At 45.6% G+C, this 26,181-nt stretch overlaps 1 protein-coding gene across 12 annotated transcripts in view; it reads right to left on the bottom strand.

The window, feature by feature from the left end:
• GRAMD1B (GRAM domain containing 1B) overlaps positions 1–26,181 on the bottom strand; it is a 157,609-nt gene that overhangs the window by 5,759 nt on the left and 125,669 nt on the right. For all 12 annotated transcript variants that reach the window (XM_088657702.1, XM_088657703.1, XM_088657704.1 and 9 more), the window contains 14 exons: positions 21,922–22,025; positions 21,707–21,802; positions 19,807–19,887; positions 18,443–18,558; positions 17,396–17,552; positions 15,035–15,221; positions 13,085–13,228; positions 10,779–10,897; positions 9,275–9,417; positions 8,596–8,699; positions 6,976–7,179; positions 6,019–6,109; positions 1,102–1,209; positions 856–973 (listed from right to left, as the gene is read on the bottom strand). In XM_088657702.1, the coding sequence (XP_088513828.1) occupies positions 856–973; positions 1,102–1,209; positions 6,019–6,109; positions 6,976–7,179; positions 8,596–8,699; positions 9,275–9,417; positions 10,779–10,897; positions 13,085–13,228; positions 15,035–15,221; positions 17,396–17,552; positions 18,443–18,558; positions 19,807–19,887; positions 21,707–21,802; positions 21,922–22,025 (1,772 nt within the window). The remainder of the gene's footprint in view (positions 1–855; positions 974–1,101; positions 1,210–6,018; positions 6,110–6,975; positions 7,180–8,595; positions 8,700–9,274; positions 9,418–10,778; positions 10,898–13,084; positions 13,229–15,034; positions 15,222–17,395; positions 17,553–18,442; positions 18,559–19,806; positions 19,888–21,706; positions 21,803–21,921; positions 22,026–26,181) is intronic.

The following is a 26,181-nucleotide window of genomic DNA, read 5'->3' as shown; positions in this document are numbered from 1 at the left end:
CCAGAACTATGTATTTACTGCATCAACTAAGGAAATTTAAATTGCCCCAGGAAGTGTTGATCCAATTTTACAGAAGCATCATTGAAACGGTTCTCTGTAATTCTGTTACTGCTCGGTATGGTACAGCCTCTAAGACAGACAAGAAAGGGCTCCAACGAGCTGTAAGAATTGCAGAAAGGGTAACTGGTGCTAGCTTGCCTACAATAGAGTCAATCTATGCTACCAGAGTTAATTGCAATGTAGCCGAAAGAAATTCCAAGTATGTTGGAAAATGTACTTGACCAATAATAATAATAATAATAATAATAATAATAATAATAATAATAATTATTATTATTATTATTATTATGTTACAGCACAGAAAGACATATGGGTGCCGGGGAGAGAGAGAGAGAGAGAGAGAGAGAGAGAGAGAGAGAGAGAGAGAGAGAGAGAGAGAGAGAGAGAGAGTCTGCAGCCACACAAAAGGTACAGTATTCTAATTTGCTAGAGAAAGGCTATGCAATCAGCAACCCTCAAGGCAAAAGCTAGAAGCCCCATGATAGCACCTTCCGGTTTAAGAAATTGTGCAAGGCTCTCTTGGGGAGGGTGATGGGAAATCTGTGCTTCAAGATCAGCAGCCAAGTTAACTAAAGTTCAAAAATAATGATTTCCCATCTTCTTGATTCTGGAGCATTTTATTTTCTGTTCAAATCTCCCTTCCACGAGTAATTAGCTCTTCCACAGTGCTGCAGAAAACATGAACCATGTTCACCCCCCCTGTGCCTCTGGCAAATGGTTTGTGATTTCAGCTGGTGGCATGCAGGGGAAAAGCTCAGTCGCATCCCTACCAGGGTTCTAGATGCAAGTTCTCACCTGATCTAGGAGAATCACGGACGATTTGATGATCTCCCGCCACTTCTGAAGCTCTGTGTCATGATACTTCTGCTGGGACTCTAATAACTGGGCCCATTCAGTCTGGGATTGGGGTAACCTGTTAGGGCAGAGAAGGAAAGATAAGCCCTGGAAGGCGGTGCAGATTTTTTAAATATATTATTCGGTTTCGATGGTGGTTTGGCCACAAGAGGGAGAGAGTGAAATTTCACTCGTAGGGTGTGTTACCTTTCCTGTAACCGTAGACCCTGCCATGCTGTGAGGGTTTGAGTAGTGTATTCCAACATCCAGAGTTTGTAGAACAGCATCATGTTGAGGATTACCAAAAGCACCAGACTGGAGAGGGAAAGAAGAAAAATGAAAGGCATGCAACCTGGACTGGGGCCCTTCCTCCAACTAAGACACGAAGCCCCAACAACTAGGAGGGCCCATTTTCTGAAAAGCCTCAGACAGATACTCACTGTCCTTTTTATGTGATGAAATGAAGCCCTATGCATTTGTGCATGCTGAACCCATTCTATGGATGCACCGTGGATATCTTATTCATGATCAAACATGCCCCAGTTTCAACATTGAGGTGACATAAAGTATTCACTATAGAAACATCTGGTCCGCCTTACACCCCAGCATTTATTGTAAGCCACCTTGAGCCTTTGTGGGTAAAGCAGATTTGGGGGTAAGGTGGGGATAAGCCCACCTTGTAGGAGATGCTGAGCCCACAGCCCCCACCCTTCTGACGCAACATGCATACAGTACTGGGAGTTTGGTAAGTCAAGAGTCCCTGGGCTGAACCTGTCCCCTTGTTGGGAGTGACTTGCTCCCCTCCTTCCTCCTTTCTAAAACTGATCAGATGGAGCAGGGGGATCTCAGAAGTCAGAAAAGGAGACACCCTCCTCTCTTGCTGCCCTCTCCTCTCATCTTAGAATCATAGAATCCTAGAGTTGGAAGAGACCACAAGGGCCATCCAGTCCAACCCCCTGCCAAGCAGGAAACACCATCAAAGCATTCTTGACATATGCCTGTCAAGCCTCTGCTTAAAGACCTCCAAAGAAGGAGACTCCACCACACTCCTTGGCAGCAAATTCCACAAATTGTTTATGTGTACAATTTTGTTGCTGGAGTCTGAAAAAGATTGTCAGAGCAACAGGTTTTCCAATTCTACATTGTCTAAGCAGCTATTTCAGAATGTTCTTTTTTAAATACCCTATACAAGTTGCAGATTTGAATAATATGTTTGACTTTTAGTTTGGTTTTTCAATAGTATCAAATGAGTCTGGTTGAATTGCCAACTAAGCTTTCTTAGACTCCACCCCCTTCAAAATATGGGCAATATTGTTTTTTTTAAGCTGGTAGGCAATTCCCACTGCAAAATTCTCTATTAGCTTCAATTCTGTGACAAGGCACTGTTGCTAGTGTAAATAACCATTGACTCAGGTTGCCATTCCAGAAAAGATTACCGGTAATGACACCAAAAGCTCTGAGAAGTACACATTCAAATTCTTTTAACCCACAATTAATTTCCCAGAACTTTTTTTTGTGGTAAGGTTTATTGTGCTAAAATAAGCCCGAGTGTCAGGCATCTTTCAGCCCAGGTGGAAAAAGCTGCGTGAGCTTTCTAAAGCAGGACAGAAATAACACAGCACAGCTAGAGCCACCCTCACCTGAGAGCTGAATGGAAAAGAGGGGTTCTTTGTTAAGTTTTGGGGAGCAGCAACAAAAGGGCACGAAAAAGGGAAGAAAAAGAAGCACAGCCCAGGAGGATCTGAGCAGAGATCAGACAGACAGCGTTAAAAAGAAGAAAAAAAGCAAAGCAAAAGTCCAGCAGGCCGGGAGGCGGAAGGAGGCAGGTGAGAGGAAATCAGGTGAAGAAGAAGTAGGAGGAGACGGTACCTGAAACAAATCCTAATGGGAGCAGGGAAGAGAAAAGATGGAGGAGGCGAAGGTTAGAAACACAACCAGAGTTGAGAGAGGAGAAAACTGCAGGGGGGGGGGGAGTTCTTCTAAAGGACACAGAACAGACACATATTGGGGAGAGGGATTGCAGAGCATGCGAAGAGGAGAGAAGAAGACACCCAACATTGGTGATGCAGCAGTGGGGCAAGGGGCAGGGGGGCGCACAGCCCTCATCATGCCACGTATCAGAGGGCACAGCTAACTCCAAATCCTGAGAAGCTTAGGATAGCAAAGGCAGTATGTAACCAGCACTCAGTGTCAAGAGGCAAAACCACAGAGCTCCTTGGGGAGTTTATGCAAAATGAGAAGAAAAACTAGGCACGTGGGGTGGGGAAGAAAACATCTTTGAGGAGCAGTTAGTTTCTGGCTGTTATCCAGGAGCCTTAGGACCCTTCCCCTGCAGGGTCACCGGTCTACCCTTCAGCAACAAGGACATTGTTTCCATGTGTCGTAGTAGCTAGCATGTTGGAACAGGGACCTGGGAGAGGCCAGCATTCGAATCTATACTAAAGTCAGGAAGCTCATTGGGTTACCTTGGCCCAGACTCTTAGCCTAGCCTACCTCACAGGGCTGTTGTGTGCATAAAATAGAAGGGGGAACCATTCATGCCTTCACCATGAGCCCCTTGGGAGGAAAGGTGGGGTAGAAAGATAATAGGAAAATGAAAATAAATACTCTCTTGCCCAATTCCTGAGCACCATAAAAAACAAAAACAAAAACAGAACCAATAAGCAACAACTGCTTGCACGTACAAAAACAAAGGCTTTATATCTATCAAAACCTGGTATGCAAATTAAGGGTATATATTTGATTTATCTCATTTGCAGAACCTCCCCCCCCCCCCAGCTTCAAAAGGCTACCGGTATGTATTTGGACTTAGATCAGGCTTCTTCAACCTCGGCTTCCAGATGTTTTTGGCCTACAACTCCCATGACCCCTAGCTAGCAGGACCAGTGGTCAGGGATGATGGGAATTGTAGTCTCAAAACATCTGGAGGGCTGAGGTTGAGGAAGCCTGACTTAGATGGCAAAGCCTCGGATGGTGGTGGTTTCCACCAGCAGGTGGCGCTGTTTGAGCCATCAGCTTGTAGAGAGAAATCGCAACTGAACCAAACAAAGCACCCAAGTCTGTACAGCATGCCAGTCAAATCAGTCTTGTAGCTAGGCTTTCAGCTAGCCATTGATGCAAGACCTATCTTCCAGAGCAGCAGAAAACAAGCTTGCTCCATCTCCCATGTGACAACCCTTGAGATATTTGAAGATGGCTATCGTATCTCCTTTCAATCTCCTTTTCCAGGTTAAACGTAACAAGCTCCCTCAACTGTTCCTCATAAGGCTTGGTTTCCAGACCCTTGGCCATCTTGGTTGCCTTCTTTTGCACTCGTTCCAGCTTGTCAACATCTGTCTTAAATTTTGGCAACAAGAACTGGACAGAGCATTCAGGTGTGGTCTGACCAAGGCCAGAATACGAGTGGTACTATTACTTCTTGGGAGCTGTCATTTTTTAAGGGCACTGTGAGTTATTAGGTGGTCTCTATTCCCCTCCCAGAGCTATAATTCCCAATTATCTCTTTAAAGAAGGGTTGATAGTTAGGCCACTCTGGGAATGGTAGCTCCAGGAGGGGAGTAGGGGTGGGCACAAAAATTTAAGAGCGCCTGGACTAAAATTGTCTGTCAAAAACTTCACTCTTGTGGTTTATCACCACAACAGCTACTCACTTTGGGATTTAGTAAAGCAAACAGTCTAATTTGTCAGTGCCTAAATGATATCGAGCATCAGAACAACTTGGCCACAATAAGGAAATTTTGCCCATGGTATGACTATTTTCCACCTTCCCATTTCAACTTTCTGGCACCCTATCTGCATAACCTAGCTATTCTAAAATATAGACGTGCTTTTACACTCACAAGATTGAATGTATTGCCCTTGGTTGTACTTGAGGGATGATTCCAACAGATTCTGTACAAAAAACACTTATGTCCCTGTGGAGATGGCCGTCTCGAATCGGTGGCGCATGCCCTTCTGGCTTGCACTCTTTATAAAGACTTGAGGAATGAGATTATCACCCCTCTTTTATTGTAAATTCCGGGTTGCCCAACCACTGCCACCGTGTCCTTTCTCTTGGCAGATCAAGATGAGCAGGTGACAGCTAAGGTTGCAAGGTTTTTAGATGGGGCAATCAATTTGATTATTGATTCAAAACCCCAAAATGTATTTTATATAATTGACCTTTTATTTCTATTCTTTGTATATTGTATTGTTTTACTGCTATGGCCGATGGCTGACGCAAATAAAGATTCATTCTAATGTGGTATGACACTGCTTTAAATGTATAGTGCAGATGAGTTCCTAGATTCACACATTTGTCTGTGTTCGTTCAGAGTCTTATTCAGCAAATGGTCAAGTCATTCCAAAACTCTGTAGAGTTCAATTTACCTGGCATTATTTTATTTTATTTAAAAACACAGTTCTGCTTAAAAAAATATGAATGTAAACATTCTTCCAGACCAACAACAGGTGCGGCATTTTAAAATGCTGGGTGGGTGAATTTTAAGGTGGGGAGGTAATGGAAGATGGGGCTTCCCTTGCTTTTAATTCAGCTGGTACAACTTATTGCCTTCACAGCCGGACCAGTCCACAACTAAAAGGTCTCCAAACTCAACCAAAAACAGGAAACGCCACAAACGGAGCAAAACATATTATCGTCACAACAACTTTAAATGCATGTGTGTTGCAGAGTGTACTCCCATGTTTCCTGCGCAAAAACAGACCACACCATTTTTCTCTGGAGAGGAGGAGGGCATACCATCACATCGCAAATCTTTTCCCCAATTGACTCTTGGCAAAGAAGCAGTTCATTCCGCAATCCTCTCCACAGCTGCTTTGTCTCCCCCCCCATCTGCCCCACCCCATCTCTTCCCCTGCCCACATAACAACCATTCCCTGTTCAACATCTATCAATGCCAAAACACTTCCTAGGATTCCCAGGAATGCGGACCTGACTCAGGGTGAGGGGAATGGACTTGGGAGACCTCAAAATCTGGGTGGGAGGGATCAATTTACCAAAAAATAAAATAAAGAAATCTTAACACTATTGTAATCCTACTAGACTGCAGACTAAAATGGAGGGAGGGGGAGAGAGCGCAGTAATAGAACAAGGAAATTGACAGACCAGGTTGAAGAATCACTTACACACAACTGATAATGAGCAGCAATTTGGAGACGCTCTGCAGGTGGAAGCCGCTGGGACTCTCCTCAGGGATATGCCGTGTTTGAGTGGAACCTGGAAAGCAGCGTTCATTTTACACTGAAGAGGTAAAGTCCCTTCCCTTAAACACACCCAAAAGCATATGTCCCATATATTCGACCTGCAGAACTGGCATCATTACAGATGCCACATAATACTCATTCTGCATTTGTAATAAATCACTATTTTGACATGGCAGCAACCATGCTTCGGAACTCCCTGCCTATTGATGCCTAGCTGGCTTCTTCCCTGTACTCTTTTCGGGACCTGCTGAACACGTTTTTTGCTTAAGGCAATCCCTATCCAGAAATGTAGAACACCGAGATTTGTTTAAATCTGTTTTTAGCTTCTCACTGATCAATTTTTTAAAAAATGTTTTAAATAGTCATTTTAAGTGTGGTTTTGTTTTGTTTTTACTGATAATTTCATAATTTCATGGTTCCCCCCCCCACACACATCTTACAATCAAGTGGTCTATACATTCCATAAAATAAATACATATTGGGGAAGAGAATCCTCCTTTGGTCACCCATGCTATGGTTTAATATCAACAATGCTGTACGACAGTGTTTCCCAAACTTACAAGAACCACATGCCCTATTTTAGAGAGTCTTATTGGTGTACCCCTTCTCAGGCAAAGATAAATTCGGGGTAGTTTTAAAAATACTATTTCATCTATGATACGAAAAAGTGAAAAAGCCTGCCATTTACCCTTTGAAACCCTTTCGCGTACCCTGCACCACCATTTGGGAAGCGCTACTCTAGGAAAACCATTTCCCCTTAGGGACCCCTATTCCACACCCTCAGCAAAACTACCTCAGAGGGACCCGGGCCTCTGCCCATCCCATAAGCCTAAACATGTCCCCCCCCACCCACCCCCATTTGCACATGGCGCTCCTTACCTGCCACACGCTTGATTCGACCTACAGCTTCCTCGTCTGTGGGGGTGGTTACAGGGCTCAGCACTTCCTCCAGGTGTGGCCCCCTCAGGTGAGTATGGGGCCGCTTCCTCCGGCGCACTGTGGATTGCTTGCTTGCCTTCACTTTGGGGGATTCTCGATGGAGCTCGGCTAGATATGTGCTCTCTGTTTTGGTCAGTTCACTCTCTGCCAGGGAAAGCCGGGGGGGGGGGTTATTCGTCGTGGAGAGAAGGCACTGCTTTCACTTCTGTCACAATGAGGGTTATGCTCAGGGGCACAGGCATCATCACAACAGCGCCTGTTACTCAGCCTCCCCAACCGCACCCCATCAAGCCAGTAGCTTCAAAGGACAGAAATACATTTACATATAATGAACCGGAAGAACTGCCAGTTGCTGTTTTTCTGTACATAATATACTGCCAGTTCATTTTAGGGCCCAACCTGAGGTGCCTCAGGTTAGTGTTTAAAGCTCTAAATAACTCGTTCCTCAAATATCTGAGACACCACTTCCTTCCGCAGAAACCCTCTCACTCCCTCAGAATTTTGGGGTGGCGACAGGCCAGGACAGAGCATTCTCTGTGGTAGCCCCTGAGTTGTGGAATTCCCTCCCAGCAGAGGTGTGCCCCAAACCCTCACTATATACCAGGCATCTCCAAACTTTGGCCCTCCTGATGTTTTGGACTACAATTCCCATCATGCCTGACCACTGGCCCTGTTAGCTAGGGATCATGGGAGTTGTAGGCCAAAACATCTGGAGGGCCGCAGTTTGGGGGTGCCCGCTATATACTGTAGCTTTCAGGGAATGCTGAAAACACACCTTGTTGACACCTGAGATGTGTGTTTTCAGGGGCCCACTCTTGCTTCTTCAATTGTAATCTGTTAAACTGTTTTTAGTTCTGAATTTTATATCATCATATGCTCTGGGACCTGCTGTTGAAGGGTGGGTAATACATTTAACAATACCAATACTATTAATACACGAGAGGTCCAGAGGGAGGTGATATGAGAACAGGCCTTTTATGCAGTGGTTCACCATTTGTGGAAAGCTCTCCCCAAGGAGGTTCACCTTTAGGTGGCAGGTGAAAACATTCCGCTTGAAGCAGGCCTTTGGCTGTTTGACATCTGGCGCCCTTTTAAATATGTTGTGGGAGAGGGGGGATTACTGGTTTGCTTTTGTTCTTATTTTTATTATGTATTTTGTGGTTTTTAGGTTGGAAATTCCCTGAGATCTGCAGTATACCAATTGTTAATAATACTGATAATAATGGGGACCTTTAGTATTAGCATGCAGGGCTAAAATACTAAAAGGAAACCGTTTGACAATCCCAAATGTTTCAAAGGCTCGGTTTTATCTATTCCCTTGCTTGAGTTTTATGGAGTTCAGTCATATGCCACATCCCATCACAGCAAACAAATGGAAACGTAACTAAATGCTTTAGCTCAGGATCAGGGAATCTGTGGTCTGCAGTCCAAATGGTGTTGTTTTATGACTCCCCTCATTTCTGATCATTGGACCAGGCTGGATGAAGCTGATGGGGGTTGGACTGCAACAACATCTGGAGGGCCAAAGATTCCCCAACCCTTGCTCTAGCGAGATCTCACCTAAATGGCGGAAATAATCATCTAGGCCACTCCAGAAGTTCTTCTCAATGAAAGACTTCACCAGCCCCCATGGCTGTTTCCTGTATCGTAGCTCTGTAGAAACCCTGAAAAAGAAAGAAAGGTAACTTTGGCCTCATGAGCATTTGTTACAACCAATTACCTGCTTTTGGATTTGCAACGTGAAAGGTTCTCCAAACGTGGTATTCCTCTGAAACTACAGTTAAAACGCTACTTGCTACAAATTCAAGGAATTTTCTGTCTGTCTGTTTCTTAAAACGTCTTGCACCATTGCTGTCTTTTGTTTCCAGCTGTTCTTAGTTTTCTTAAGGGTAAATTGCCTTGAGACGATGGTTTAGAAGGCAATTAATAAATGCATGATGGTGATGGTGACGATATAATCATCATAATCATAAATGTGTTGCTCTATCTGCTTTTTGCCTCTGGTTTCACCCTCCACTGGCATGCAGCTCTTGGAAAGTTCTCAAGACCACATAGTCCTCTGGCTGAAAAAGTCTCCCGCCCTCCTGGCTTAGAGTAAACTGAGTGTTACTAGCCTCCGAGACTTGTATTTCCAAGCTTAGAAATACGAGCAGCAGCAACCTATCTGGGCAGGTGTCATTCAACTCCGTTTATCACAGTCCTTGCTAAGATCGCAAAGCTATAGCCCTGCCGTACCCACCTGAGTCGGCATTTGTTTCTGGCAACGCGCGTCAATGTGTAACGATTAATTGTGTAGAAATAATCATGGTAGGGGACATCGTGAGTTAGCACCTCTGCGTCTATCACGTAGCACTCACTCTCTTGGCTTGCTTTGTACATTGTCTGGAGAAAGCAGAGAGAGAACGGACAAAGGCTGTGATCACATGGAATAGCTCAGTCTATACAGCATAAGACTCTTACTCTTAGGGTTGTGGGTTTGAGCCCCACGTCGGGTAAAATATTCCTGCATTGCAGAGCGTTTAGACTAGATGATCCTTCCAACTCTATGATTCTATGATCTGAGCTTTCACATGATATAAGAGTCGCTTTGGGGGTATAGCAAGGGTTTAGTGCTCATTTCAGTGTTACTTTGATTCTGGGGGGGGGGGATCGGTTTGCAAGCCCTTTAACCTGGAAAATCATGGGAGTAAAGTGTCAGAATTTGGGGCAATATATTTATTTCATGAAATCATGCTATACTAGCACACATTTATTTCCTGACATTTTCACGGGGAAACAGAAGCAGGCATGTGTGGACAGGGTGGGAGAGTAGCAATGCTGTCCAATGACATTGGTTGCTGTGCAACACCACGTGTGATTGAAATTTAGCGTGATGTGCCGGTATATCGGTAAAAAAAAAAGCCACAGTTCCATAATGCATCAGGTACAGCACCGGGAAAGGAACGTTAGAAAACGAGACAGGAGTGCTAACATTATCAGGAAATTAATGCAATATACACCATGTCTGAATGCACTCAGAGTCTATGTCCACATTTACAACAAACATTTAAAGCACTATGACACCACTTTAAACAGTCATGGTTTCTTCCAAATAATCCTGGGAGCTGTAGCTTAGAGTTCCCTTACATACAGAGTTCCCTGTAGCTTAGAGTCCCCTGTGTTGGGATTCCTATGCACTGGCGAGCTTGAGCCAGGCTAGTGAAGTTATTGGGTCTGTTCCCAGGAGAAAGGAAGTCCTTATCTCCCTATGCTCACGTGATGTTTTTCACTGTACTCTGTACTCTTTCTCTTTCGGCTAAGCAAGATGCCGGACGCAATGCTCTACCTCTCTTGCTATATTAAAGTAGTTAGATACTACTTATTGATTCCTGTGTGTTGTTCTTCAAGCTGAAGGCAATCTCAATTTGCTCTAGCTTCTGTTAGCTGCGGGGGGGGGGGCAGACTAACACCTGCCCCCCCCCCCCCCCGGCTACAGAGTGCTACGGTAACACCCTGTAGTTTAGAGTGATTGACTGATAAAACCACTCTGGGAATTGCAGCTCTGGGAGGGGAATTGGGGTCTCCTAACAACTCTCAGAACCTTTAACAAACTGCAGCTCCCAGAATTCTTTGGGGGAAGCCATGGCTGTTTAAAGTGGTGTCATTGTGCTTTAAATGTATACGGTGAATGGGGCCTCTGCAGCCTTAACTGAACCATCCTTAGTTAAAGCTGAGCAGCCCAGTGCAGCCCTCGGGTTTCTCACCTGAGTCTCAGTGACAGTGGCAGTTTTGGGGGCTAGAGGGTTGGTGAGGGTGATGGTATAAAGGATAATTCTGCTCTGATTGCCAGTTTCTTCCTTCTTCCAGGGATGAAAGACAATGTCTGGGAAAAGAGAGAGGAACAGATGAAAGAAAAGTGCTTCTTCACACAGCACAGTTAAAACACTGGAACTCTCTGCCACAAGAGGCGCTCAAGGCCACCAACTTGGATGGCTTTGAAAGAGGATGAGATATATCCATGGAGATGGAGGAGGCAACTGATGACTACCAGCCAGGATGGACATACTCTTCCTCCACAGCTGTGCTTCTGAATACCAGCTACTGTACTGAAAAGCACAGGAGGGGAGAGGGCGCCTGTGCTCAAGTCTTGCTTGTGGGTTTCCCATCACAACATCTGGTTGGCCGCTGTGAGAGCAGGACGTGCAACTAGATGGGCCAATGGACTGAACCAGCAGGCTCTTAGGTTAAAAACAAAGGCCAATGGGTGAGAATGCAAAGCACAATGCAGTTCCCAGGGGAAAATAAGAATGACTCCCATGACCAAAGTCAACCCACAGCCCCACCTCCACCCCAGCTGGCAGACTCAGCACGGTGGACACAGAAGGCTTATTGTTTGGTATGCATCCGATGTGGTGCCTTTTATCCTAAATCCTGTTCTCCCTTCCATTGATCAAGTGGGCCACTAAAAGTTCCCATTTTCAAAACAAGAAACTGAGGGCGAAAAATAGTAATGTGTCCAAGGCCCGAGAGAGAGAGAGAGAGAGAGAAGGGGGGGAGGAAGAGAATTTCATCTCTGGGCTTTCAGCCCCAAAGTTCACATTACAGTGGAACCTCGGTTTATAAACACCCCGGTTTACGAATGTTTGGTTTACGAACGCCGCGGACCCATCTGGAACGATAAATTCACTTTCCATTACTTTCAATGGGAAAGTTGGCTTCAGTTTATGAACGCTTCAGTTTATGAACAGACTTCTGGAACCAATTACACCCATGCTTCGGTTTAAGTACGCTTCAGGTTGAGTACTCCGCGGACCCGTCTGGAACAGATTAATCCACTTTCCATTACTTTCAATGGGAAAGTTCGCTTCAGTTTATGAACGCTTCAGTTCATGAACAGACTTCCGGAACCAATTGTGTTCATAAACTGAGGTACCACTGTACTTGAGCCAAACCATGGCTGGATTCACACTGAGGCCCCTCTAATTTGCGAGGTGCTGCAATCTGATGAGACCGGCCAGGTGGTCCTCATGTGGGTTTCAGGTACCAGTAGTTTATAAAAGTGAAATTTCAAAGGGAATTTGGGGAGGTTTTTCTGAAGCTCTATAGGAACTGTTTTCAGGGACGTTTTCAATTAGACTTGCAAATGTTCTAACAGGGGTTTGGCAGAACTTAGGAGGAGTTTTGATAAAGTCTGGTGGAGTTGCCCAGGGGAGCTGAATAACTCCAGAGAACCCCACTAATCACGAGCATCTTTGCTAAAGGTGTGGCAATGTCCCATCCGACCCAATATCCCAATCTGAGCTGCTTGGAGGAAAAGTGTGATATAAATGATCCAAATAAAATACAAATTAGGTGCTGGGCAAGGTGGGGTGGAAGAATTGTGGGGGTTTTGTCCTTTTCCCACCAGCAAGAACATTTTCTTCTTCTTGGTTTTCCATTGTCAAAAAAAATAAAAACCATGATACAGAACTCAGGCAACGGGACAAAAACCCTCATTGTTACTTTGGCTGAGGGTTAAGGTTACAAAATTAATAAGGGAAGATCATCCTCCCCGCCACATTTTCTGACCCAAATCTTGGGAACTACAATGTTGTGAGGCATAGAGAATGGTTTGCTGGTGATCTTGAGCAACTGCTGCAGAACTACAAATCCCCAAAGACCTTTGGTAGTGTGGCATGCCATTCTGACACTTGAAACTGATTCAGATTTGTAGTACACGTGTGCCCTGACCTAAACTACTAAGCGAGATAAAGGTGGCTGCAATAGTCCATTTTATTTATTAAAATTATTATAGCCCTTGATTGTAAAAAACAACAACAACCCAGCAACCACAAAACAGTTTACAGAAAGTATAAAATTGTGAAATCATTAGTAAAAACAGTTAAAAACAATGATTAAAACAAAACAAAAAAATCAAATCAACAGGAAGCTAAAAACAGATTGAGACAAGTGTCAACATTCCACGTATCTGGATAGGCTTGACTAAAGAAAAATGATATTAGCTGGTGCCAAAAAGAGTACTGTGAAGACACCCGACTGATGTCAATAGGCAAGGAGTTCCCAAGCTTACCAGAAAACCGCCGCTGCTCCATGAAGTCCCTCAAGAACGGAGAGTCTGTGAAGAGCAGGTCATACAGCTTATCCACACTAAAATTGAAGACTTCGTTCATGTACTGCCGTCCATTCAGATCATCGTAAAAGGCCTGAACTTCCCCTGTGTAAAGAAGCGGAGAGCTTAATGTTGCAGTCTTTCACCTGACACACCTGGACGCAATCGTCTGGGCTCAGGGAATCACCTACGGTGCCTTTGAGATGGTCCGTTCCAGAGATGAGTCCGCAAGCAAGACCCAAAAGGGAACTCTGATCCTGCTCACAGATTCATCCCTTGTTAAGTAATCCTGATGTCACATTTCCATATGGGGAAAGATTGTGGGATCCCTTTGGAAAGTGATCCATGAATGCAAAACGTGAGAGGAGATCTTCAGGAGGACTCAACACATCTGAACTAGCTCTAACACAGCGTTTCTCAACCGGCTGGTGTGCCGCGACGTGCGGCGACGAGAAGGGCGATTTGCATTGTCACATGCCTGGCGGCCGCCAATAAACGTCGCTGACCCACCGGAAAGCAATATTTCTCCTCCTCTTTCCCAAAGCTCAGTGCAAACGAGCCTGGCGGCCGCCAATACACAACACTGACCCGCCGGAAAGCAATATTTGGCAAGTGTTTCTTACAGTCATAATTATAATATAGGGCGGCACAGAGTTAAATTAAATTAAAACTTTTTTAATGTTGGTGTGCCTCGTGATTTTTTTCACGGAACAAGTGTGCCGTGGCCCAAAAAAGGTTGAGAAACACTGCTCTAACATCTCTGCCATTTGATCTGGTTCCTGAGTAGTCAAAAGTCTCATGTGAACTACATGTCTCCAAAGAGAAGGCTGACCCTGAACATTTCTATTCTGTTTGGTGGTATTTTATTTTTTACGTTTCAGATTTGGATATGCAACAACATCTCCCTGCATCACCTAGAGAAATATGGCTGTATTGAGTTACTTCTGGGTGTAATTATTCCGCATGCTTATAATTTTGTATGCCTTGCCTTGCTTTTATATGCTAAGCTGACTTTATGTTATTACTTATCTGGCTGTATTATGAAATATTCCTAAAATCAATTTTAAAAGTCTCATGTGAATCCCACCCCCCACTAATCTAGGAACATCTCCTGCACAAGCCTTACTGAAATCAATGCGGACTTGTCTGGGAGTTGCTTTTGGTGGACAGTGCTGAGATTGTCTAACCATTAACCTAATGATGATGCAAACTCTACAGGTGAAACTCAGAAAATTAGAATATCGTCAAAAAGTGCATTTATTTCAGTAATGCAACTTTTTATTTTTATTTTTACAAATGCTTTCTTTTGGAAATTCCACAGTAATAAAACAAATTGTTACAATAATACAAAAATAAACAAAAATAAACATCACTATTACATTTCATTAATTACATTCCATTTATAACGGACCCGCCTAACGACAAATAATCACAATTACAACAAATAAAGGCTTGACATATCTTGCTTTGCATGTCATGCATCTATCTCATATATTGGTTTCACCTTTTAAGTTGCATTACTGAAATAAATGCACTTTTCGACGATATTCTAATTTTCCGAGTTTCACCTGTAAAAGTAATCAAGCAATACATGCAACCTAGGGAACAAAGGAATATTAGACATCATTGGAAATCCAGCAGATGGACTTTGAGCTTGGAAGTCCTGAGCCTTCCAAATTGGTTGTCATAGTATTCAAGATGGGGGGCGGGGGACACTTACAGGAGCTGTTAAACCAGGCACCCCCAAACTCGACCCTCCAGATGTTTTGGGACTACAACTCCCATCATCCCTAGCTAACAGGACCAGTGGTCAGGGATGATGGGACTTGTAGTCCCAAAACATCTGGAGGGCCGAGTTTGGGAATGCCTTTGTTAAACCCACCACAATACCTGCAGCCGCCAGTCACACACCTTCGTCGTGAGTTTCCGAGGAATCGCTGAGTTCAGTTGGAATGTCCTCATTGTCATTGAAGTCCAAGGAGGGGGAATTAATGGGGGCAATTATCTCAATCTTGTCTCCGATAAGGTTTGCGATTGTCAGCTCCTTCTCTGAGGTGACGTCAATGACCTCCTCTTCCTCGAGAACTACTCCTTCATACTGGAAGGGTGCAAGAAAGATCAGGGTGTTACTGCTGCCTTAAGGGCGATGCTGAGGCTTGTCAACCATGGCTGAAACTCTATGGGATCAGTGTGAGCGATTTCCCATTGTTCCCTGTGGAAACAGAAAGACCTAGACTCGCTCCATAAAAACTGGCACGATTCCCTTTCCGTGTGGACTAAGATTGGTTTGCAACCTGTGAGACTACGGCGCAAGTTTCAAAGAGTCTGGGACCAAATGCAATTCTTACTGGTATTGACCTGTGTCCTTAGAAGGAGATTAGATAAATCCTTCAAGGAAGGTCCATCAATTAGCCAAAAGGGGTAATTGGAGCTTCCGTGCTCAGAGGCCGTATGGCACTGAATACCAGCTGTTGGAAAGCAAAAACAGGAGAGGGGAGTTGTTGACTTCCACGGCCTGCTGATGGGTTTCCTAGAGGCATCTGATCAGCCATTGTGGGAAGAAAGTTGGTGGACTAGGCAGACCTTCATCTGGAACTCTTCTGATGCTCTTATGCACACTGGGGTACAAACATATGCAACAATCACACTATGCGGCTATGGGACCCTCGTACCTACGGGACCGCCTCTCCTGGTATGCCCCGCGGAGGACCTTAAGGTCCACAAACAACAATACTTTGGAGATCCTGAGCCATAAGGTGGCTAGATTGGCCTCTATTAGAGCCAGGGCCTTTTCAGTATTGGCCCCAACTTGGTGGAACGCTCTTTCCCAGGAGACCAGGGCCCTGCGGGATTTGTCATATTTCCGCAGGGCCTGCAAGACAGAGCTGTTCCGCCTGGCCTTTGGGTTGGACTTAGCCTGACCCCTGTGTTTTCCTCCCTCATGGCCTGGATTTATGGACTACTTGAAATGAGGCTGCATTTTAAATTTTAATACTGTATTTTAATCTGTATTTTAATTAATTGTTTTTATGTTTTATTGTGGTTTTGTTGGTGTGAGCCGCCCTGAGCCCGGTTTTTGACTGGGGAGGGCGGGGTATAAATAAAAAATATTATTATTATTATTATTATTATTATTATTATTATTATTATTATATGCAAGATGTTCTTATTACATCCATTTATATTGGGGCACCTCCCTTTTGCATACTTTATGGTAGGGATGGGTTGAAATGTGGAGCCTCCTAGATGTTCTGGGCTCCAAGTCCCTTTAGCCTCAACCATACTGGCCAATGTTCATGGCAGCATTGACGCAGCACAAGATTTCCATGCAAAACTGAAAAGAGAAGGGGGGAATTTTAAAAAGAAAATTAGAAAAGTAAGCATAAAAACCTACAAAGAGCCCTGCAGGGGCTCATCCAGTCCACAGTAGCCACCAAGACGCCCATGGGGAACTGGCAAGCAGGGCCCTGGCAGAAGACAGTGGAGGCAGAGCATAGCCATGCGGCTGGTAGATGTCGATAGCCTTGCCCTCCATGAATTGGTCCGATCCTCTTTTAAAGCCATCAAAGTTGGTGGCCTTTACTGCATCCTGTGGGAGCGAGTTCCATAGTTTAACTGTACGCTGCGGGAAGAAGGACTTTAATTTATCTGCCCTGAATTTACAAAAGGAAAGGAGAAGACTGTCTAGGGAGAGGACATTGTTCTGAACGACACTGAGACTATGGCGCTGAGAAGGCAACTGAGTGAGAAGGAACTGGCCATGCCGTTTGAGGAATGCGCTCTGAGGATGTGGGCAGGCCTTCGTGAGAAAATGTTTCAGCACCCAGCTTTAGAATGAGAACGGCCATCTGCACAGTTGCAGAACTTGTACTGTATGTGGTAGATAGTAAGACCGATGCTTAAAAACGAAATACACTTAAAAAAATAATAATCCACTACTATAAACCAATTAAGGACTATCTACAAAGAAAACCATCTATGGCTTTAAAAACGAAATGCACACACCAGGTTGATTACAAGAGAGCCACCATCAGTGTTCCAACCCAAATCCATTGGAAACTTGAATATTTAGATTAATTACAATTCAGATTCCTTCTCTGTTTAGGGAAGAGAACCATGGCGGTTACTGCTTTCCCTGCATTGAAGGCAGGGAAAACCAACATTGAAAGACAAAAATTAATTTGGGGAAGCTACGTTAAATAGCAGTCCCCTGCCTACCAATGCATTGGGTGAGATCAAAGATGCAACTCTGCAAGAGAAAAAAATGCCTACTGGGACTGGAGCTTCACTGCTTCCTGTCGGTGTCAATGTGCTATTGGTGACAGACTTCTTAGGAAGCAGAGGGCTCGCCTCCGGTTTGGCCTCCATGCTGCTTTTAGAAGAGCTGTCGTTCACCTCAATTTCTTCCACGGGGATCTCTTCACAGTAGCTGAAAGAACAAGCAGAAATGAATGTCGAATTTCGCCAGCGAGTGAAACCAAAGGAGTAAAAAAAAATTCCCATAAGGGAGCTCAGTCAGTCTGTTGCAGCCAGGACAACGACGGAACCTTGTGACATCATTGTCCCCACCTGGAGTACTGTGTCCAGTTCTGGGCACCACAGTTTAAGGAGGACATTGCCAAGCTGAAATGTCCGTCGAGGAGGACGACCAGGATGATCAAGGGTTTGCAAACCGAGCCTTATGAGGGACGGCTGGGGGAGTTGGGCACGTTTAGCCTGGGGGAAGAGAAGACTGAGAGGTGATACGATAGCCGTCTTCAAATATCTGAAGGGCTGTCACGTGGAAGATGGAGCAAGCTTTCCCCCCCTGCTGCTCCAGAGGGTAGGATCCGAAGCAAACGATTCACATTACAAGAAAGGAGAGAATAGCTTACTGACTATAAGATGTGTTTGACAGTGGACCGGACTACCTTGGAAGGTGGGGACTCTCCTTCATTGGAGATTTTTAGACAGAGGCTGGATGGCCATCTGCCAAGGATTATTTAGCTGTGACCCCCTGCACTGCAGGGGGTTGGGGAAGATGACCCCAACCCTACAATCCTATGATTCTATTATCTTAAGGGCTAACAGATGCATTGTGGCACACGTTTTTGGGGAATGCAGTCGACTTCCTCAGATGCATGAAGTTACAGGCATATATATACATGGTGGAGGTGGTAAATTGCACAGAGTGAGGTCAGAAGGAAATGAAGCATATTTCCCACCCTGGCCTGATCCAGCATTCCTGGTCCCATGGGAGTGCCTGAGGCAGATCCGGCTTCTGACCCTTGTGCGCTAAAGTTTGTTTGACACGTCTCCGCACGCTTTAGCTCAACGTACCCCATCGTGTTGAAATCATCGTCGGGAGGCACGTAGTCTTCATCATCGCTCGTCAGCCCTAGTTCACTACCATAACACTGGTGCACAAAGTGCCAGAGCTCCTTTGGACACAGGGGCTGTGGAGAGAAACACTGTGGTTTGGGACCTCTCCATAGGAAGGTGACAAAACCCAAGCAGACAAACTACACTTGCTTATGGCTCCAAACCTAATTATGACATCTACCTATTCGTTTCGCCGCAATATCTGTACTAAATGCACTACCAAAAAACTGTATGTGAAAATCATGTAAGGCTCTTGCGACAGATGCATTGGTTTGGAAACCACAGTGCAGAGAATTCCCATGTTGACAAACGTAGAATAGGAAGCCATTGTCAATAACACCATGATTTGAATTTATTTTTTTAAAAAACAAACAAACTGCACGTCACCAACGATACTTTAAAGAAAAAGTGATCTGAAGCAGGCTACAGTCTCTGGTAGCTATCTATGCATCTCTATGCATTTCCCTCGAGGCTTTTAGATTGAAACAATGGAAGCCTTGTACACAAAGAGCTGGATTCTCAAAAGTTAATATGTGAAAGGGTCAAATGCACTGGTAACCCTAAAAAAGGGGAGATGGAAAAGAGAAAGACCCCCTTGAAAGCCAAGCCAAGCAGCTGTTGGGATGTGCGCAGGCAGGCATGTCATAATCACATCATCAGAACAGGGCCTTAAAATTTCTAACCAGTGTTGGAATTCAGAAAGAAGCTCGCGGTTTTTAAACCATGAGGCTAGGAAAGGCGAGATTGTGTAAAGAGGGCGATAACAAGAAACCATTTGTTAAAAAATAAAAACCCGGTGCATTCTTCCTGAACAAGATGAATTTCTGGTGAGGCTTGACAAAGCTCATAGTCCAGGACAAAACAAAGCTCAGATGGGAAAAGTTTAATTAAAGAGGGGGTGCAGTGTAGCCCTTTTATTTTTTAAAAAAAACAAAGAGCCATGAGCAAAGATGTACCCAGTTCAATTATCATCAATGGGTTCTCTTAATCAACTTATCGCCTCTCATACATCACACCCAGCAATACGGGGGAACTTTATAAGAGAACTGTATGCATCACTAAGGCACAATATTTGGAGCACTCAAAAATTGTAATCTCAAAGTATCGGGGCCTTTTCTGCTGTGGCACCTCACGTTCAGAATGCTGACATGTGATTACAGTGTCCTTTTTACCTGTACTGTTCTAATTGCTTTTCCGTTATAGTGTGTGATTTTTACTGATTGTTAGCTTCCATGATAAAGTCAGAAGGGAAGAGTTTGTACCTTTCATGTAAATAAACAGATTCATATCTATGTGAGGAGCGTCCCCGTATCTCCATTTACCTTTTCAAGGAGGGCATTCTGCCAGAGCCTGAACATCATCATGTATGTCCTGTCTCGGGCGCCGAAGGAAGTGAAAAAGTGCTGTGGAGAACAGAGATTTGGCAAAGTGAAGCAGAGAAGCTTGCTATTTTCTGAGCAAATTATATGAGAACTGAGAAGCTCGGTGGTAGTAAGGCAAAACGAGCAAATGCATTACTTATGCAACTTAGACTCAGTAAGCTACTTACATAACACCCCTTTGTTACACTATCCGTTTCATAGCCTTGAATTTATTTTTCCACAGCTAGGGTGGTCCAGGGAACAGTATGCATGTCACAGAGCTGGCCCAAGTGTTCTTTTCACCTGTTGACCTCTGGATTCTGCCAAACCAACAGCCTGTGATATACCACCCTCAGCACACATCATTAAATTATTATTAAGGTATTCAGTGCCATAAGTGGAACTTTAGAGTGTGTTTTTTTATCAGCAAGAGAAACAAGTCTCTACCCAAGGAATCTACAATTGAAATGTCAACAGCAAGAGAGGAACAAGTGATGGAGAATGAGGCATAGGCACATTCTTATATGTGTCTACTCAGACATATATAGCCCACTGAATTCAATGGGACTTACTCCCAGGTATATGGTTGTAGGACTGCACTCTCAGTCGTCATTTCAAGGACCAAGAATTGGGTCCAAGGGGAACTTGCTAAAGGCTTCATGGGGGCAAATCAGCCTAGAGGTATATATGGTTTTTGTGGAACTGAGTGAAGGATCACTGCTCATTGTGTGTATATAATACATCCCAAATTTACCTACAGCAAACACATCCTGCAGCGGTTTGCATTGTCTCAAAACTCTGCAAAAACTTGCTTGGTTCAAGGAAGAACAAGATAAATATAAATACCCTGGCACAAAGCATACCAAGAGAAGCAAAATGCCTCTCAAACCACTTTCAACTCTCTTCCAGATGGGAGCTTACGGCGGAAGTGGTGCCACTTAAGAACGCATGCTTTTCGTAGCACCCACACTTTGTCATCATCTCAAAAATGCCAGCCTGAACTGAGAAACCAGGAATGAGAGAAAGTGTGCCAAATGTATACAGTGGTAGCTCGCAAGACAAATGCCCTGTAAGATGAATTTTTCGCAAGACGAATGCGTTTTGCAATCTGATGGTAACTCGCAAGATGAATTCGTTTTGCGAAAAATTCATCTTGTGAATCGCGGTTTCCCATAGGAATGCACTGAAATTTAATTAATGCGTTCCCATGGGCAAAAAAAGAAATTTCAATGCATTCCTATGGGAAACCGTGATTCGCAAGATGAATTTTTCGCAAAATGAATTTTTCGCAAAACGAATTGACTCGTGGAACGAATTAAACTGGGTCTGAATGACCCGTTTGTGACATACGGCCTCACATGGAAGCATCCTTAAAATTTATTGTCTCACTCCAAACTGAAAACTGACTCATCTTGAACACACTTGGAATTCATGGAGGCGGAGAACAGATATCGATGGCTACTACCCATGGCAGCTGGGCTCCGTCTCCATGGTCGGTGGCAGTTCTGCTTCTGACTACCAGTTGCTGGAAACCGCAGGAGGGGAGGGTGCTCTTGTGCTTGGGCCCTGCCTGGGGGTTTCCCACCGGCATCTAGCTGGCCAGTGTGTGAGAACAGGATGCTGGACTAGATGGGCTATTGACCTGATCCGCCATGCTACCGCTATGCTCATTTTACTAGTAAATTTTCTTTTTGTAGCTGTCAGATGCACCCCAAGTATTTCTGCGCCGTGTCAGTCAACTCCTGGGGCCAACTCCGTCTGTCTCAACTCAAGAGTTCAGAGCAGGTTCCCTTGTCTACCGGCACAGCCCTCTGCACTCGGTTCTTCGGATGCGTCAAGAACCGAGGATTCTGACACGCACCTTTTCAGTGTCAGTGCAAACTTGGATAGCGTTAGGAATGAGCCGTGCAGTTTTTTCCTTGGTCATAGAGCAGATGTCCTTCAAACGGACAGTCAACTGTGCAAAAAAAAAAAAAAAGGAGATGAAGGAAAGTGTTAGCAAACCGATTGAGTGCAGCGTTTTCAGAAAGGCCCTGAAATGAGCCCGTTGGGAGAGGGGCTAAGGAAGGCACCCACCAGTGTTTCCCAGCGGAAAATGTTGCTATAGAAGCATATCCAGTTTTCAGAGAGGTAGAGTCGGCCCTGCAGAAGAATGTCTCTTTGAAGTGCACAGGAGTAATCTGCAGAGAGGTAAGAGGGAGTTGCCATCACCAACAGAAACAATGCATATTTGTTAGGAATCTAAAAACAGCTGGGAGTCACACACGGTATAAAATAAGCACAGCCAGCAAGGCTACAGTCTAAAGAATGGCAACATGAAAACTCATCCGCTTTTTTTGTTTTATTGGACTTGTGTTTTTAAATTGTTTCAAATGTTTGCTGCCCAGAGGATCCTGCCGGCATATGGGGTGACTAATAAATGTGATAAATAAGTGAAGGGAAGCCACTGAAAGGAAAGGCACCTGGGAGATTTGTCAGAATAAAGTGAAAAATGAGTATGTCTGGGGATGCTGCTTAGGGGGGGGGGGAGAGGTGAAGCACATTGCCTTTCAAAAATGTCACCCAGCCACACTTTGCACCCTCCTCTCAATGGTCTATACAGTGGTACCTTGGTTGTCGAACTTAATCTGTTCCGAGAGTCCTTTAGCCTCCTGGAACCGCTAGAAAACCAAGGTGCGGCTTCCGATTGGCTGCAACAGCTTCCAGCACTCAATTGGAAGCCGTGTCGGACATTTGGCTTACAAAAAACGTTCACAAACCAGAACACTTACTTCCAGGTTTGCAGTGTTTGGGAGCCAATTTGTTCGACAACTAAGCTGTTCGGGAACCAAGGTACCGCTGTGCCTCCTCTTTCATTATTTTGCTCCTCTACCTTATTCCTCTTGATGTGAGATGTACTTTATGGATGACCCTGAAATATATCAGGAATGAGGTGCAGGCCAGCAACAGATAAAAGAAAACAGCACACCCCAAGAAAAAATGCTCAAAATGAGGTAGAGAAGTTTTTAAAAAACAAAAAACCCGTCTCTTGTTCTGTTCTTATTTTACAGCACTTTCCAAATAGATCATGATGAACAAGTTGCCTTAGAATTAAAATATGACCTGTCAGTATTATTTCCTTCTGATACATAAGAACTGCCAGTATGATAAATTATTTCTATTCATTTTATATATATATATATATATATATATATATATATATATATATATATATATCCCCCATTAAATTTATATATTGTAGAAACAACCTCAAAGCAATTTTATAAAAAGAATAAAACTATCAGTAAAGACAGTTAAGCGCAATTATTCAAGACATTCAAATAATAACTAAAATCAAAGCACAGGCAAACATTCTCTACTTCTGGGTAGGCTTGTCAAAACAAAAAAAATGTTTTAGGTAAGCGCCAAAAGGAGGGGATTTGAGAATGGGATGGGAAACTGTCATAACAGAATCAGTGTATTCTCATCACGATCATGAGTGTGAACAGGGCAAGTAAACAGGGACGTTTTTGCACGGGATTGATGGAAAAGAGAGAACAAAGGGAGATTGTTACTTTTGGATTGTCTGGCTGCCTCTCCGAGGTGTCTGGGATTCCTTAGTTCTAATTCCTGCATTGCAGGGTGTCACAGTGGCCGGAGTGGACTACTTCAGAGTAACGACGCTACGCAGCTCTGCATTTTATTCTTTTATTGGTGCTGCGTATTTACAGTGCTCAAGTCATTGCTATTTACACGGAGCGATGTTGTCAGTCGGTTTCAGAACCTCCTAATGGCTTTTGGCGCGTCTTTCTCCAACACAAAAGCTTTGGCAGACCCATCCTCTTGCCCCTCCTCTTCCTGCGTAATTCTGGAGTTGGGGGGATGGGTCTTCCCCCCTTACTTGCCCCTTCCTGTCCCACCTGGGACCCTGGCTCCTCTACCTTGCCTGAGCCTCGGACACGACTTCCTGCTTCCCCACTGGAATCGGAACTCTCCCTGCTTTCCCCTTTGCTCGGGGACGGGCTTGAACTCAGGAGGGGAGGGACTTCGCGATATCCCCTGTCCCTCACATCCACCCCCCTCCCAAGCTCTCCTTCACCCCTCCCCAGGCCCCCCCCATGTGTCGGTGACGACTGGAAGCCTAAAAACTCGGTGCTCTCCGAGCCCGTTGGTGTGAACACCTCCCCCCAGTCCTGCGAGCCCCCCCCTTCCGCCTGGGAGGACGGGAATCCCAAAAAGTCCGTGGCGTCAGAGCTGGTGGGGGTAAAAATGTTTTGCCAATCTGCTCCTTCCTCTGACTGGGTGGATCTTGGCGACACCCATACCTCATCCTCTGGTTCCTCAAACTCCGCTTCCCAGCGCCATGGTGAGCTGTTCTCCCGTGCCTCCTCCTCCTCCCCCTCCCTTTCCATGTGCCAGGGCTTGGGTCTGTGGGGAAAGAGGGCGTGAAATTCTTCCACCAAGAATTCCTCCTGTATCTGAGTGGCGGGAACCCATTCATTCTGGGACGGTGGAGCATCCTCCCATGCCATGAGGTACTCCAGGCCCCCCACCCCCCACCTTGAATCCAGGATGGCCGTGGCCTCATTGAGTTGCTCCCTGCTTTCCCTCTCCCCCCCTCCCTCGGGGGTTTGTTCGCTGTCTCTGAGCCTGCTGCTTTCCCTGTACGGCGACAGCAGCGATCTATGAAACACTGGATGCACCCTCATGTCCTCTGGCAGTGCCAGCCTGTATGCCACCGGGTTGACCTGTTGCGTGACCGTGAAGGGGCCCAGCCATTTGGGTGCCAGCTTTTTGCACCTCCCTCTGGTGGGAAGGCCCTCCGAGGACAACCACACCTTGTCCCCCACCCTGATGACCTCCCCTTGTCGCCTGTGGCGATCTGCCCCCTTTTTGTACGCTTCCTTGGCCCTCTCCAAGTGTTCTCTGAGCTGCTGGTGCACCGTCTCCAGTTCCTCTGCCCAATCCTCAGCCTGTGGGCCCTCCTCCTCCTCCTCCCTCTCCCTCTCTGGGAAAGATCTGAGGTCGCGCCCGTAATTGGCCTTAAAGGGCGACACCCCTGTGGAGACGTGCACTGCATTGTTGTAGGCAAATTCTGCTAGTGGCAAGCGATCCACCCAGTCCGTTTGCCGCTGGCTGACGTAGCATCTCAGGTACTGCTGCAGAATGGCGTTGACCCTCTCCGCTTGTCCGTTGGTCTGCGGGTGTCTAGCCGTCGACAAGCTGACCTCCACCTGCAGGAGGTTCATGAGCCGCCGCCAGAACCTGGAAACAAATTGGCGGCCACGATCCGAAATAACCCTTAAAGGTAATCCATGCAGTCTGAAAATGTGATCAACAAACAGTTTGGCTGTCTCTTCTGCCGAGACTGCCCTGGCACACGGTATAAAGTGACACATTTTGGACATGAGGTCCACCACCACCAACACTGCAGTCTTACCCCTGGACGAAGGCAGATCTGTGATGAAGTCCATGGACACCACTTCCCACGGCCTGTGTGGTGTGGCTAAGGGCTCCAGCAACCCTGGTGGCGCTGCTCTGACCACCTTCGCCCGCTGGCAGGTGGTACAGCCCCTTACATAGTCTCGAACATCTTCCCTCACCCCTGGCCACCAGAAGTGTCTCATGACTAGGTGAGTGGTCTTGTCCCTTCCAAAATGCCCCGCTGTAGGGTTGTCGTGCATCTGCTTGAGGACCGTACGTCGAAGCTGGGTGGTGGGTAGGTACAGCGCACCCTTGTAGAAAAGCAGCCCTCTGCGTTCTGCAAAGTCTTTTGCCTGCTCCCTCCCCCCTCTCAGTTCTCTGAAGATGCGGTTGGCAAATTCATCCGCTGCCGTCAGTGCTGTGAGTTCTGCCTCGCTCACCACTGCTGCTCCGCAGGACCATGCCGACGGGGGGAAAATGTGCCTTGGGGCTGGTGGCGCCTCCTCCTCCATGTACTCTGGCTTGCGGGAGAGGGCATCCGCCCTGACATTCTGCTCTCCTGGGATGTAGTGTATGGAGAAGTTGAAGTTCGAGAAGAACTCCGCCCACCGTATCTGCCGCTGGTTGAGCACCCTGGCAGTTCTCCAGAACTCCAGGTTCTTGTGGTCTGTGCACACCTGGATGGGGTGCTTGGCGCCCACCAGGAAGTGTCTCCAGTGCTGGAACGCCGCGTGGATCGCAAGAAGTTCCCGATCAAAAACTGTGTAGTTTCGCTCGGGCTGGGTCAACTTCCTGGAGAAGAAGGCACAGGGTCTCCACTCTCTGTTGGCGTCCAGTTGCAACAAAATGGCGCCCACAGCCTTATCAGAAGCATCTGTTTCAATGCGTAGGGGCGCGTCCTGAACCACGTGGAACAGGTTCTGGTCTGAGGCG

Source organism: Zootoca vivipara, chromosome 14, assembly GCF_965207765.1.
Source record: "Zootoca vivipara chromosome 14, rZooViv2.hap1.1, whole genome shotgun sequence".
Taxonomy (NCBI): domain Eukaryota; kingdom Metazoa; phylum Chordata; class Lepidosauria; order Squamata; family Lacertidae; genus Zootoca; species Zootoca vivipara.
Note: the sequence above shows the minus strand (reverse complement) of the source record. Positions and strands in the feature narration are given on the sequence as shown.